This window comes from Amblyomma americanum, chromosome 2 (genome assembly GCF_052857255.1).
Source record: "Amblyomma americanum isolate KBUSLIRL-KWMA chromosome 2, ASM5285725v1, whole genome shotgun sequence".
In the NCBI taxonomy this organism is placed as follows: Eukaryota; Metazoa; Arthropoda; class Arachnida; order Ixodida; family Ixodidae; genus Amblyomma; species Amblyomma americanum.
This window is the reverse complement of record NC_135498.1, coordinates 24,687,329-24,702,231: the sequence shown is the minus strand read 5'-3', so window position 1 is coordinate 24,702,231 and position 14,903 is coordinate 24,687,329. Positions and strand designations below refer to the sequence as shown.

The window sequence follows — 14,903 nt, the reverse complement described above, 5'->3', positions numbered from 1 at the left end:
GAAGGTCGGCGCTCCTCCGCCGGCCCCTCTTCCAAGGGAGAGCTTCCTGACCCGTCGGAGCTACGCGGCTTATTGGTCGCGGCCATGGTAGCTGCCTGAGGTCTGAAAGAATCTAACCAATAGCCACCTCTCAACATGTATACGTAGATGCGAGCGACGGAGGAGGGTGCGAGCATGAAAAAGTCGCCGGGAAGGGCTAGCCAGCTTTCGCGTGTGATTGTGGGTCCTCTGCTGCGTGTAGAAGTGTACTACTCTGGCTCTTGTTTTCATCACAACACAGTGCGGTGGTTAAGCGAGTTGGTGTGCTTTCCTCGGAAGGTATTTCAGAGCCCCTTTAAAGTAAAGTAACCTTCAGCTCGCGAGTTACTATTCTCACGTAGTGAAGCGTAGGGTCCGCCCGTTCGAAGACCGATGCACCTATTCTGACCAAAGTCTGAGATATTGGAGTTCGCCTGCGGTACAGCTGTTCTAGATACCTTCTATTTCGAACCGCGTCCTCAAGATGAAAAATATAGTTATACACTGCAGTTAAACCTCGTCATAAAGAAGTTGAAGGGGCCCGGCGTTTACTTCGTTATAGCCCGTGCTGACCGAGCTTCCAAGGGGAATCGTCAGTCCTTCGCTATATCCATTACTTCGTCATAAACCTTTTCGTTATAATGAGGTTTGACTTGGTACACTTGCTTTGGCCAAATATCACCTCAGCTGTCGAGGCGTTGATTCCGTAGCGTTGTGTCTGCTGAACGAAACTGGTGCTGACGTCTCGAAAAGAATGTCTATTCAAAGGCTTCCTGGAGAGGGTGCGCGCATGCGCAGGATTGTCGTTTCTGGGCCTTCTTTGCTGTAGACAGATGAAGAGTTAGAGAGGGTAATAAGCGTCTTCGTGTGCGTCTACACAACGATTTAAACGGCAGCCGGATAGCTGAAACCAATCCAGTTCTCAGCCCTGCACCGTTCCTCAAATATATTCAAGGGAAAAACCAGCCAGCGAGGCTGTCGTAGTGCTCCCTTATCCCGTCTATTTTCGGTTTGGTAAGTTATTGGTTAGGTGTGCATATAGTTTCGTTTTCTCACTTGCTAGAAAGGGTGGAGATGGAAAGAAGGTGTTTTGCGTCGCCTGTTGCTGTGATTTAATCTTCACTGCTTCTACTAGTTAGGAAGCGTTACGCAGCCGTCGAAAGGACGCTCACAGCGAACTGGCTTGACCCTATACAGAGACGTAGCTCAGAAGGAGGCTGCCTTCTTTTTATTTTTATTTTTAACCGGCTGGGCTCGGAATATTGCTTATACTTTATTTGCAAACATTTAACGGCACGTGCGACCCAATATGACAAAGGGCACCCTACGTACACCATTATAGTACGTGCGCTGCTGAGCGACATCAAACATTCATGGTTATCTCATAACTTTAATGAGCTTGAATATGCCTTTGCTTTACTGGTTCATAAAATATACACGGACCTCGGAGAAGCAGTGCTGTGAAAGATGTAGCATTTCTGTGGTTCGTTAAGCTCTTACCGGTATTCACCCTTAATCGGTTTAAAACTTTGTTGTTCTGTTCAAACTGTTCAGTTGAGTTGGAAACTTGCGGCACTAGTTACACAGCCGGAATTACAGGTTTACATTACTGGCAATCTGAAAGCAATATTCTCTCCGTCCAGCTGTCGGAGGCTCATGCCGTCCCAAATAACAATTTATTTTTTCAGGTTCTAGCAATATTTCAAGAAGTCGGAGTCAACAAAGTATTGTATTTCTTAGTCTTCGGGGAGTCTCTACTTAATGGTGAGTGAACTGAGACGCCGCTGTTTATCACCCCCTTGGGCTGCAACTTGCTTCGTGTTGCTTGAGTGCCTTGCTCGCCCGGCGCTTTTGTTCCCGTCCACGCAGATGCCGTCACTGTCGTCCTGTACAACATGATGGTCGCCTTCTTCGCAGCGAAATCACGGCCAAAGAAGTAAGTGCTCTTGAATTGCACACCACTGTATCGTTTCTCTGTTTTTGTTTTTATTTTTAGAAGGTATATATCGCACTTATGACTGGTAGTTACGGCCCAGATTTCTACAGTATAAGCACGAATACGCCTATATGGAGTAAAAAGAGAGTAAAGTGTCCCCCTAGCGCATTCCTTCTTATAAAAAGGGTCTGCGCTAGAGGAGAGTTTACTCCCTTTTCAGTCCTTTCTGTTTGGGGTGTAGTTGGATATCTTTTGAGAGGGCAAGTTAGGTCAACGCCCCTTGTGCTTCACGTTTGTCCGCTGCTGAAGCCTCGGCTGCTTTTCACCGTAGTTCGGGGTAGGTGACGTCAGTGTCGATCGCCTAGCGTTCGCCGATGCATACAACTCTTTCCTGCTTGCGGCGATTATTTGGCCCGCTCATTATCGTGAATGCGCGTTACGTGAATTATTCTTCCATATTTGTTCTTTCAAATGACGATTGCAATGTGCGTGTGTGCCACGAATGAAGCGTGCATCTTTTTCGCTGAACGCAGTCAAATAATTTGTAAAACTGCGCTCCCTGATTTCCATCTGTACTCGGCCAGAGTTTTGGCGTGGCTTCTTTCATGAGGCGTTTTAATCAAGCTTGTCGCTAGCACTTGGATTGTACGCGGGCGCTGAAAGCAGGGGTGCTGAGTGAACTTTTGTGGCGTTCCAGCTGCTTCCGCAGTGATAAGCGCGACTTCGTGACTGCAATGAAGTGGAGATTACTGCAGTACTTAAAAGACTATCGATGTTCTTCAGAACTTAGAAAGAAAGGAGGCTTCTCTTAATGGAAAAGATGGAGGAGCGCTAAAAAAAGGCATGGGTGCAATGGGGCAAGAGGATAAAGAAGCGAGAGGAGGATAGTGAGGATAGGAAAAGAGAGGGAAAGTAGAGCATACAACTCTATCAAGTGTGAACGGTTCATTCGTGACTGCTTCACCGGAAGGTTCGCACAAATTGGTGGAGAAGTTTCCGGACAGTGCTTACAGCCGTGCTTCAATTTCCGAGATCCGCGTGCTGCTTCCTGGCTTTCTCGCTTTGCCAACGACGCTTCCGCGCACACTCTCTGGCGATTCCTTCTCGGGGCGGAAGTGAACTTCCGAGTCCGGAGCCGGATACATACTTTTATTCTACCGTATTTACTCGCTTAATAGCAGCGTTTCCATAATGAACGCACCCCGCTCCCCCATGGCTGTCAGAAAGTACAATTTATTTTTCCCTGGCGTAACAAAGGCACCTCATTTTTTTGGCGCGCAGTCGGCTGCTGATGATAGTAAATGCTAGCGAGCGCCACTTCTGAATGCCGAAACAGCTACGCCACCTGTCAACCTTAACCCATGGCACGAACACCCATTAAGAATGTTCAGCGAGGAATCCCTGAACCAATATAAAACAAGCCTGGTCACAAAGGGTTTCTCTTTTAGATCTGCCATATTAAAGATTGCAGCAACTTCTTGCAGATAAGCTTCGCGCTGAAGGCTGAACCGTAGCTGTGTTCTCTTTAGACAGCGTTACGGGCCGATACCTGTGTTATACGTGCGGGTTTATTATAAAAGTTGTTGATTATGCTCTCATACACGGAAACCGCATTGAGGAGTGCGTTTTGTTTTATCTAGAAGGCGAGTCGTACCGGATGAAGTATGCATTCCTACCAGCCTACATTTGTGTCGTTTTTGCAACTCCAATTTTTTTAAACGCGAGTGCATTAAGAGCCTCATCGGTAAGAAAAAGAAAATGTGTCGTCGGTCATGAAATTCTCCCATTGGCTGCAGAGAAGTGACGTCACCAAATGAAGGGAAGTGACTTCACCATAGCGGATAATATGTAATACTGAAGGGAAGTGATCTTACCGGACTCTACTAGAAACTGACGTCACCTCCGATAGTTAAATAAGCAGCTTATAATACTCATTGCCAAAACATTGGCAATTAGTTGTCGCTGTAAATATGTCTGAATCATTTACCCCGTGCAATGAATTCACCTCCCAAATTTTCAGGGATTTTCTGGGAAAACATAGTGCGTTTATTATGCGACTAAATACGGTATTTCTCTACTAAATTTTAATCTGTTTGCTCTTCTACGCTGGCTTAAACAACACGACGCCCCCACTGTCGCAAGAATTTTCCATCTGGCGCGTCGGATGTCACGAACAGAATAGATGCAAAAGAGAGAATATTTATGTAATAGTCTCTGGTTGGCCGTATTCGAAACTATGCTCCTTGCTATGCATTCAAATGCCTTTTATTTACTGACAGGTGCTACATGTAACATCATGGCCGACGGCTATAGCCTGTGATGACAGTGTAGAAAGGCGGCACTGACCAACATGCATAAAAACGAGGCAGAATAATAAATCTAAACAGGAAGCTTTACTATATACAACTCTTCACTTCACTTTTTTCACTTCAATGTTTCACTTTGAGGCCCATTCGTTCCCCGTATTGCATGCACGTGGTGTCCTTCGCATCGCGATAAGAATAACGAGTTTTGTCCCCCCCCCCCCCCCCCCCCCCCCCCCCCCCCCCCGAAGTCTAGCCGTTCAATTCGCGAGCAGCAGCGCATGTCTCACGTCCTACTCTGCTTTGAAATGCGCCTACGTGGACTTTCTTAGGCTGCTCACACAGGCCTTTGCTCGGGGCGTCGCACTTCGCTTCGGCGCTTCGAGTACGTATCACCAGGGCGCGAAAAATATGCTCATGTCCGACTCGTGTTCACTACTCACGGTCCGAAAACATGCTTTGCCGAACCCGACCACGGCTGCTGCGTTTTTATGGAGGAAAAACGCTAAGGCGCCCGTTGTACTGTGCGATGTCAGTGCACGTTAAGGATCCCCGGGTGGTCGAAATTATTCCGGAGCCCTCCACTATGGCACCTCTCTCTTCCTTTCTTCTTTCACTCCCTCCTTTACCCCTTCCCTTACGGCGTGGTTCAGGTGTCCAACGATATATGAGACAGATACTTCGCCATTTAACGTGCACTGACATCGCACAGCACAAAACGCTAAGGCGCCCGTGTGCTGTGCGATGTCAGTGCATTGTTAAAGATCCCCAGGTGGTCGAAATTATTCCGGAGCCCTCCACTACGGCACCTCTTCTTCCTTTCTTCTTTCACTCCCTCCTTTATGCCTTCCCTTACGGCGCGGTTCAGGTGTCCAACGATATATGAGACAGATACTGCGCCATTTCCTTTCCCTCAAAACCAACTATTATTATTATTATTAAAGGATAAAGGGTGCCGTTCGTTTCTGCGACGGTGGCGCCACCAAAGGAATGGCGGCCTTCCAGCGCAACAGAATTCGAGAACTTTTGCAGATTCCGTTCGCTGCTGCCCACCCTTATAAAAATGGTCTATAGACATCCTAAAGACTTGTTATAGACTCTTTGGCCTTCCTATAGACATTCATTTCTGTCTATTCATACTCCATAGACTACATATAGACAAAAGTCGACTAAAAGTACTCGGCCATAAATCTATAGATTGTCTATAGACTGTCTATAGGTATTATGTTGCCTGTAGACTGTTCACCATGGTTTGTCTACAGAAAGCCTATAGACCTTATAGACAGAAGCCCATGGACAGGCTATAGACTGTCTAAAGAAATTTTTTAAAGGGCAGGGAACAACAGGGTAGCGTTACTATTTTATCTCGTTCTCTATTTTTTATCCCCTTTTCACTGGCGATGTATTTCGGAAAACCTTTTAACCGATGGCGTTAAAAGCCCGTTACACAGAAAATCCGGCGTCGGCGTTTTCGGCGTTGTGTGTGATAAATAGGGAGGCGTAGGGTGGCACACGCAGCCACCCCCGGAGAAGCTGGCAACCTAGGAGGGCAACCTGGGTCACGTGACTTTGTGGGGTCATCGCAACCTATACCCACCGGATTGTGAGCAAACTGACCACCCCGGCAGATGACAATGAAATTAATGATTGATCGCGACAGGTTGCTCGGGAAGAGCAACTTGGGTCGCACAAGACCAACCGCTGCACCATTCCGCGGAAGTAGTGGTATGCGAGGGCTCCCTGGGAGATCTGGATGTAAAGTTGATAATTACCAATTCCGCATGTATGGACATTCACTCGTTAACGCTGTCGTGTCATATCTTTAAGGCGGAGCTAAAGCGTGCCCTTAAGTTCTCTTCTTTTTCGGTCGATTTTCCGTAGTCTGAGCCTTCAACAAGGCTGTTCTGGGGCCTAGTTGTCTACTAATATTGACAGAAACCTTTTCTAAGCGATAAAATCTTTTGGGGCATGAGACGTCCTGTCCCTCTGACGTCCCCGACCTTTTTTGCGCTTAAAAAGATTTCCGTCCGCAATACCTTTGTATATTCCAACTGTGGCTGGGTTCATTGGTACTCTTAACCATGCGCGCATTTAAAATCGCAATAATATCCGGCGCCGTTGCGGCTGCAATTGTTCACCTGTGCGTCCAGCCTCACCGCATGTTCGACACTAGGTTTAACTATGGAACATGAACTTTTTGGGGTAACGACGGGCGTTTTATTATCATTTTTTTACTTAACAGCGAAATCGAGTAGAGTCTCGCTGCACTGAAACTGGGTCGCCCGTTTCCAACCTGTCGGATTTCATCGGTGGGGCCCGCTTCGACAGAACTTTGAAAAATGAGCTCGCTTGGCTTCGAGTCCCGGGCCGAAATGAATATATATCCTCCACGTTGCCTCTATACGTTCTGATTGCCTCCGGCCTTGTACACTGGCTGCGCTGCAAATAACCTGTCAAAGTTGCAGTTTTTATGCAAACGCTTCTTCAATCCTTCCTCCTCTCCACTTTAGTGTGCGGACACGTGTGTTGGACATCTTCTGAGACACGTAGAGATAATTATCAATCTGCGTAAGCTGCCAGTCAGTCTTTTTTTTTTTTCAGTTTCTTGACTAGCCACGGTGGCTAAGTGGTTATGGCGTTCGGCTGCTGACCCGAAAGGCGCGGGTTCGATCCCGGCCGCGGCGGCCGAATTTCGATGGAGGCGAAATTAGAGGCCCGTGTACTGTGCCCCGCCGCGGTGGCTCAGTGGTTAGGGCGCTCGACTACTGATCCGGAGTTCCCGGGTTCGAACCCGACCGCGGCGGCTGCGTTTTTATGGAGGAAAAACGCTAAGGCGCCCGTGTGCTGTGCGATGTCAGTGCACGTTGAAGATCCCCAGGTGGTCGAAATTATTCCGGAGCCCTCCACTACGGCACCTCTCTCTTCCTTTCTTCTTTCACTCCCTCCTTTATCCCTTCCCTTGCGGCGCGGTTCAGGTGTCCAACGATATATGAGACAGATACTGCGCCATTTCCTTTCCCCCCAAAACCAATTATTATTATTATTACTGTGCGATGTCAGTGCACGTTAAAGAACCCTAGGTGGTCGAAATTGTCCAGAGCCCTCCACTACGGCGTCTCTCATAGCCTGAGTCGCTTTGGGACGTTAAACACCAATAAACCAAACCAAACCAGTTTCTTGACTAACGGAAATTTGCGTTTTACGATTTGTATGTATGAATGAGAGCGCTTAAGGCCGTGGTCGGATCTTACTCTCCATCTGTTGACAAACTCTGCTAGATTAACGCTCTCTATGTGTTGACTAACTCTGCTAGATTAATGAGCGCAGTTGTCGGTTCTCCGCGTTCCGTGATTGCGAGCCTGCGGAATTGGAGATGCGATCTCGTGTCGGAACCGGGCTTCCCGCTCAAGTCTGGGTTTTTCCGGGCTTCCCAGTGCGGTCTATCGGTTTTCCTAATTAACCGATCGCAGGCTGCCTCTCCGAGTGCGCAGTCAAATAATGTCATCCTCGTCTAGCTCATGGTGATTGATTTCTTCGCGTTGTCGCATTAATTTCAAGTGGCGTTTTTAAAGGCTGACATTTCCGCCAGCCATTAAAATCAATCTGTCTGCCTGTCTGTCTATCTGTCTGCCTGTCTCTGTCTGTCTGTCTCTCTCTGTAACTCTGTCTGTTTGTCTCTGTCGGTCTGTCTGTCTCTGTCCTATTTAATCTGTCTAATCTAATCTATCTAGAGTTTACTATCTGTGTAACTGCGCATAGTACCAGCGTGCAGTTATTTATCGTTGTTTCTCTTTTGAACGAAAAATTCAGACTGTCGAGGTCAATATATATGATAATGTGTCTGGTTGTGGTGTAAAAACGCCTTGCTGGACAACACACATACACACAACAGGGGCATGTCGAGTGCTGTTTCTCCTTGCGTACGTCCCGTCCCAGCGTGCTGCGCTCACACTTATGAGGCTCTTATACCAACCACTACGCTTGCGTACTGTCTTGTTGGCTCTTTGAGCCCGTTGTGCACACGGAAAACCACCAAAAGTGATGCATTTAGACCCGTACAACATAATGAACAGCATCTAAGCACGAATACGCCTCTATGGGAGTAAAAAAGGGAGTAAAACGTAAAGGGGGTGCCCTCTAGCGCACTCCTTTTTATTCAGAGGAGTAAAAACGGAGCCTACTCCGTTCAGGGTGTAAAAGCAGAAGATAAATCCAAAATGCTCAAAGGTGTAAAACAGGTGCAACGGATCACCAGAAAGTGTTGTGGTCAAGAAATTAGACAGGAGGAAGATAAGTAGCTGTGAGAAATAAAAGTGGAACTTTTATTTTGGCGCAGATAGGCACAGGCTTCGCTGCGTTCCTGTCCGTCAGCCTGGGTGCCACGTTCATCGGCTGCGCCATGGGAGTGATCACCGCAGTCGCCACCAAGTACACCGCACGACGTCAGGGGTGAGAGGTCGCACACTCCGGTTATTTTTTCTAGGCGAAGGTCCATGGTTGCGGCCACTGGCTGCGTTTATTATCACACGTACCCGTAATGTAACACATCGAGGTGCAGCTGCTCAAAGCTTAATCGCAAGCTTCTGAAACACATCTTGACACCTTCCTGCATCTTTTTTTGTTTAATCGAGATTGATATTTTTTTCGAGGAAAGTGGTTAGGTACATCGAAGTTAATAAAGTGCACTGACTGTCGAGCTTTTTCTCTGCACCCATCCCCCTCCCCCTCTCTTCTTGTCGCATCCACAATCATGCAGAAAGGCTAGCGCGGTTGCGGTGTAGTGGTGGTTGCTATGAACGGTGTGAAATGCAAGAATACTTCCAGAGATGCAGTAAAAGACGTTTGGCTGTAAAACATCAGCTAATTAAGTTAGCCTTCAAAATATTTTTCTGCACTGACCTGTGGCATATAATGGCAAGAACCTCCGTAGAGGAGTGTAGCAAACTGTCATTCCTGTACGAGATGCAAGCCGTAGTGTTATTTCTGTAGTTGTGCTGTTCATTATTAATCAGGTATGCTCTCTTAAATGTGCAGAAAGAAAAAAGAAAACATGCTGCGTCTTTATCAGGACATTGATCAGGTTGCGGCAACCGAAAAGAATTAAAAATAACAAGCTCCTGCCTGTACCACTAACGTATAACATGCAACATGCTTCTTGACGCTGTCTTCCCTTCTAAACCCCTCCTAATTCCCCATGCCTGCTTTATCGTGAAGTTGATGTGTAGTGCCACAAGAAGCTGTAGAGTTTTTTTGTTTTTTTTCTACGATAAGCCGATTAACGTCACTAGTATTGGTGGTATCTTTTCTTAACCAAGAGTTGTGTCTGGTTTTCGTTAATCACGCTGGTCAATTCGAGCATTGATTAAAACGAGAGTTGACAGACTTATTCGATCTGCTCGTGAGTATTTTCTGGTGTATCCATCTTTCCCCGCAGTGGTGGAGCCCCTGGCCGTGCTAGGCATCGCGTACCTTTCGTACCTCACCGCCGAGCTTGTCCACTTCTCGGGAATCATCAGGTACGCCAACAGATCGCGAACTGTCCGGCCCTGCCTTTGTACTTTTCGTGCTGCGTTACCGCAAAAAGTTCTAGTCATAACCTCACACTCATCGCCCTGGCTTTACCAACGACATTGCTGTATGAGCGACTTTCTCCGAGATAAACGGCCTCAACTTAACTTAACCTCCCCCCCCCTCCCCCCCTCTTGTTGCAGTGTCCCAACACTGCTGTCCAGGTAGACCTAAGTTACACATGGGCGGAAGGCGAGTTGCCTTGAGAGGGAATAGTGAGTGAGGCATACGGTGAACGGATGTCGCTCAATAACTCTACGCCTGCGGGAAAGGCGACAACACGTCACGATTTTCTGTGACGTGTTCATTTTGTCTACGTGGTGAAATCGCCCCTTGCGATTCTCGGTGCTTGATTAGACGAGCGTTTGGCCATGCGTATTGCATCCAACTACAACGGTTGCGGCCTTGCTACTCCGGTACACTGGGCTGGAAACTTCTGCATGTACAGTGAACATTGTGTTGCGTGTGCATGCTTTATTCGTGTGTCCCTCGTGTACGGCAGTTTCTTTCAGCCATTCCAGCGTGAACTTCCTAGCCGGGATAGCGGCTGCAGATTTCATTAGTGGCTGTGCCTCCTACAGTTCAACTTCGCCTGGTGGCCAGCAGAAGCATCCTCCCACTCCTCCTCCCTCCCAGCATCCCCAGAAATCCCTGAAGGAAGCTTCCCCATAAACGAAATCGCACTGGGACCTCCCGATATCGCGTGTTGTTGAAGCCGCACTTCAGCGGGCGTATGCATGCAGGGCCCGGCGCACGCGTCAGAAAGCCACACGAAACGCATAGTTAACGAGTGTCGAGTAGGCAAGCGAAAATATTAAGTGTTATTTTCTAGCTCCTTGGCTGCCGCGAGTAATAACATGAGCCAGTCGCGCTGCCACTGTTGTGATAACCAGCCCAACCGTCGTTGTTTTAATTAACGTAGTTTTATCTGAATTCTTGATCGTTGACCCTATTAATTATACAATAAATCCTGTTTCTATGAGCCCGTTCCGTCGGCTGATCATTGCCAATAGCGTTTTTCATCGCCGTATTATTCGTCTTTCTCGCATTTTTTTCCCTTTCAGTTTTCACGGTACTTTTGCCTCTTGTATTTAGCCGTAGCGGCCCTCCCTATGCGTCGCTGGCGGGTGCGGTGCGGATTATTTTCGTTGTTGTCGTTGTCGTCGTCGTCATTGTTGTTGTTGTTGTTGTTGTTGTTGTTGATGTTGTTGTCAGAAAACGGCACATACCCACAAGGGAGATTGGCCATGACCAGGCGGTGACTGCCAGTTTTGTTAATTTTCTTATAAGGCAAAAACTCTACGTGTGGTCTAAAGGGACATTGAGTATAACTATCCAATTATTGTGCGTGGTAAAAATTTCTTTTATGGCTCTTTCTGGGTGCATTTATATTTGTCTGGCAGCAAAATTAAGTTTTGTTACTGACGCAACAACATTTAAATATTTTTTTTCCGCCACTGAATTAAAACTTGTGACTTCTACATCGAAAATGTCTTCGTGATTACGGTTTCGTAGTGTATTACGTTGTAACCAAGCTAGGGCCTAGCCTCTGAGAGGGAAAAAGATAAAACTTGATTGGTTGTAAAACTTTAAGGCGATTCAAGCAGGCGGACTCTTTAGTTCAGGGCTCCGGTGGCTCGCGCCCATTTCTGGACCCGTCGGATGGTCTGACGTAGGCCCTCCAAACCATCGCTGATCAGGGCCTGGCCTCTGAAATATGCCCCGAGAAAACAGGATCGACGCACTAGAGTTCGTTTGCGAAATTCGCCGATGGTGGCGACACCTGTATTTTGTTTTTAGGACTTTTTTTGCGGCCGCCGCTAGCGAAGTTCTCGTGGAGCCGTTCCCTTTTTTTTTTGTTTCGAGCAGCACGCCAACGTTGGCCCCACGTATCGGCCGCGACTCGGCCCTGACAAATAAAACGCCCCACTGGACGGCACGGGTGGCTGACTCTCTCCGTTATGCATTTTGTTTTGTGTGTGTGTGACTGAAATTAAAATTGGCATCAAAAGACCTCCCCGCCGCGGTGGCTCAGTGGTTAGGGCGCTCGACTACTGATCCGGAATTCCCGGGTTCGAACCCGACCGCGGCGGCTGCGTTTTTATGGAGGAAAAACGCTAAGGCGCCCGTGTGCTGTGCGATGTCAGTGCACGTTAAAGATCCCCAGGTGGTCGAAATTATTCCGGAGCCCTCCACTACGGCCCCTCTTTCTTCCTTTCTTCTTTCACCCCTCCTTTATCCCTTCCCTTACGGCGCGGTTCAGGTGTCCAACGATATATGAGACAGATACTGCGCATTTCCTTTCCCCAAAAACCAATTATTATTATTATTCATCAAAAGACCTTCCTCCGTGATTCGGAGTAATAGACATACCAAAAACTACAAAAGCAGTGCGAAATTGAATGAGCGTAACTTCATGACGGGTTTGTTAGTTCATTGTGTGTGTCGTCCCATAACGCCAAAAAAGACCCTTCTATGTCAAAAAGGACGAATCAGCGGACATAGATAATAAATTAAAAAACAACTGCAGTTAGAAAAAAAACAGCGGTCACAGCGAAAAGTGGGTAAGAGGGGAAAAGAGTAACTGGGCGCGCCTGTATGATTGTTTTTTCCTCGACATCATACGCCGTGGAATTCGAAACTACAATATTTCAGGCCCCTTGAGGTGACGCTGTCGCTAGGAGAACTCCCCTGTTGATTTTCAAGCTTTAGGACGCATCCCCGGTAGAGCCTCGGGACGTGCTCTGAGTTCGAGACCCGCCAGCTCTTTGCTGCCGCTGGGAGAAGGATATTGCTAACGCACCCTGACCTTTCATCTACCTCTAGCACTGCGTGGTCTTCTTGTGGCTGCGTTCGCCTCGGAAAGTACTTATTTATTTATTTCAACTTCGCAGTACGTGAGCGTGTTAGAGAAAGAATTTCCACGCGCCAGTCTGGTGTTCGGTTCCATCGTTTGTTACGTATTCGTGATCGGCCAATGAGGTGCCGTAGTGGAGGGCTCCGGAATAATTTCGACCCAGGTGGTCGAAATTATTCTGGAGTCCTACACTACGACACCTCTTTCTTCCTTCTTTTACTCCCTCCTTTACCCCTTCCCTTACGGCGCGGTTCAGGTGTCCGCCGATATATGAGACAGATACTGCGCCATTTCCGTTCCCCAAAATACCAATTATTATTATTATTATTATTATTATTATTATTATTATTATTATTATTATTATTATTATTATTATTATTATTATTATTATTATTATGTTCTGGGTGATTTCGGTTGTTCGCCTGTGCTTCTCAAACGAGCGCTGCGCATTGTGTTTTCTGTGCGGCGCTACCGGTGCACAACGCACGATGAGCGTGCCAGATTCCTCGTTAAATCTCGGCTGACGGCGTCGTTCGTTAAGCGCGCCCGCTTTATTATTTCTGGCAGAACGAGAGATCGGCTCCGAGCTTCATTCAGCCTGGTTCGATGTTCTTTTCTGTTCTATGAGTTTGTTTCGTTGAAACCGAAAGCGCCTTTGCGAGCCCTCCAGCAAGAAATGGCGGACACGCGAGAAACTGTGGAGCACGTATAATGAAGGCGACACATGCTACCTTGCGTGTGCAACGAGAGGGCCAGTTAGCCCGTCCCCGCTAATGATTCGAACGGAGATATCACGCTCGGAAGCTCCGCGGATTTATTATTATTTAACGTCGACAACAAGTTATTGTTATTGTTTGTATTACTCGTGTGCTATTTTCGTGCTTCTTGGTTTTTTTTTTGTATGAAACATGAAGAAAAAGTAACTAAGGAGGATGGAGACCGCGCTTCTTAAATCGCAACATTAAAGAGGGAGAGAGAAAATTTAACTGCAACGACGAAACCCTGAATCAAAATCTGCACGTCCTGCGATCAATCGTCGGAGGGGAGCTGACTGTGGCGCCGCCTGTGAGCGTTAGATAGTAGCGCCCTGCAAATTATCTTTCTCCGAAAAATAAAATAATAATTGGTTTTTTGGGGGGAAAGGAAATGGCGCAGTACCTGTCTCATATACCGTTGGACACCTGAACCGCGCCGTAAGGGAAGGGTAAAGGAGGGAGTGAAAGAGGAAAAGAAGAGAGAGGTGGCGTAGTGGAGGGCTCCGGAATAATTTCGACCACCTGGGGATCTTTAACGTGCACTGACATCGCACAGCACACGGGCGCCTTAGCGTTTTTCCTCCATAAAAACGCAGCCGAACAAAATGAAACTTGATTTTTGAGGAAAGGAAATGACGCAGTAACTGTCACATATCTCGGTGGACACCCGAACCGCGCCGTAAGGGAATGGATAAAGGACGGAGGAAGAAAAGAAAAGAAGAAAGAGGTGCCGTAGTATAGGGCTCCTCTTGATTTCATTTTATTTTTCCAATTTTTTTTTTATCTTGATTCAGTCTTCTGACGTTTCCTTCCCCGCGCAAATGCTTCATTGGCATTCTACTCTATACCTTGGCCAATCCCCCCCCCACGTCGGTATGTGCCATATTGCTTGAGGAGAAGAAGAGGGCTCCGGGTAAATCTCGACCACATACTCTGGGCTTGCCCTAGAGTCTCCCCTCCTCAATGTTTGCAGCTCTCGAATCCAGACCAGTGGGAGAGCGCATTGCTTAAGTATACGACTCGGACACACCGATCGGTGACAAGAGCCCTAGAAGTCGCTGAGCGCAACAGTTGTTGTTGCCTCAAATGCGCCACAGTTTATCCTACTCCTCCTCGACCACCTGGGCACCTTTATCGCCCGCACTGACCGCACAGCACACCACCAAAATAAAAATAAACATGGTTTTTGGGAAAAGGAAACGGTGCATTATCTGTCTCACATCTCGACGGACACCTGAACCGCGCCGTAAGGGACGGGATAAAGGAGGGACTGAGAGAACCAAGGAGGAAAGAGGTGCCGTAGTGGAGGAGCGTAGTGGAGGGCTCCGGAATAATTTCCTTCACGTGGGGTCGTTAACCTGTACTGACATCGCACAGCACACGACCGCCTTAGCGTTTCACCTCCATCGAAACGCGGCCGCCACATTCATATTTGGAAAATTGGGCGGCTCATTTGAATGCCCTAG

At 47.5% G+C, this 14,903-nt stretch overlaps 1 protein-coding gene across 1 annotated transcript in view; it reads left to right on the top strand.

Annotated features, from left to right (window-relative positions):
• Nucleotides 1-14,903, top strand: part of LOC144120791 (sodium/hydrogen exchanger 4-like) — a 265,475-nt gene that overhangs the window by 201,734 nt on the left and 48,838 nt on the right. Inside the window, 6 exon segments of the mRNA XM_077653497.1 lie at nucleotides 1,707-1,782; nucleotides 1,888-1,929; nucleotides 1,932-1,954; nucleotides 8,594-8,692; nucleotides 8,694-8,706; nucleotides 9,692-9,773. Coding sequence (XP_077509623.1) covers nucleotides 1,707-1,782; nucleotides 1,888-1,929; nucleotides 1,932-1,954; nucleotides 8,594-8,692; nucleotides 8,694-8,706; nucleotides 9,692-9,773 — 335 coding nt within the window.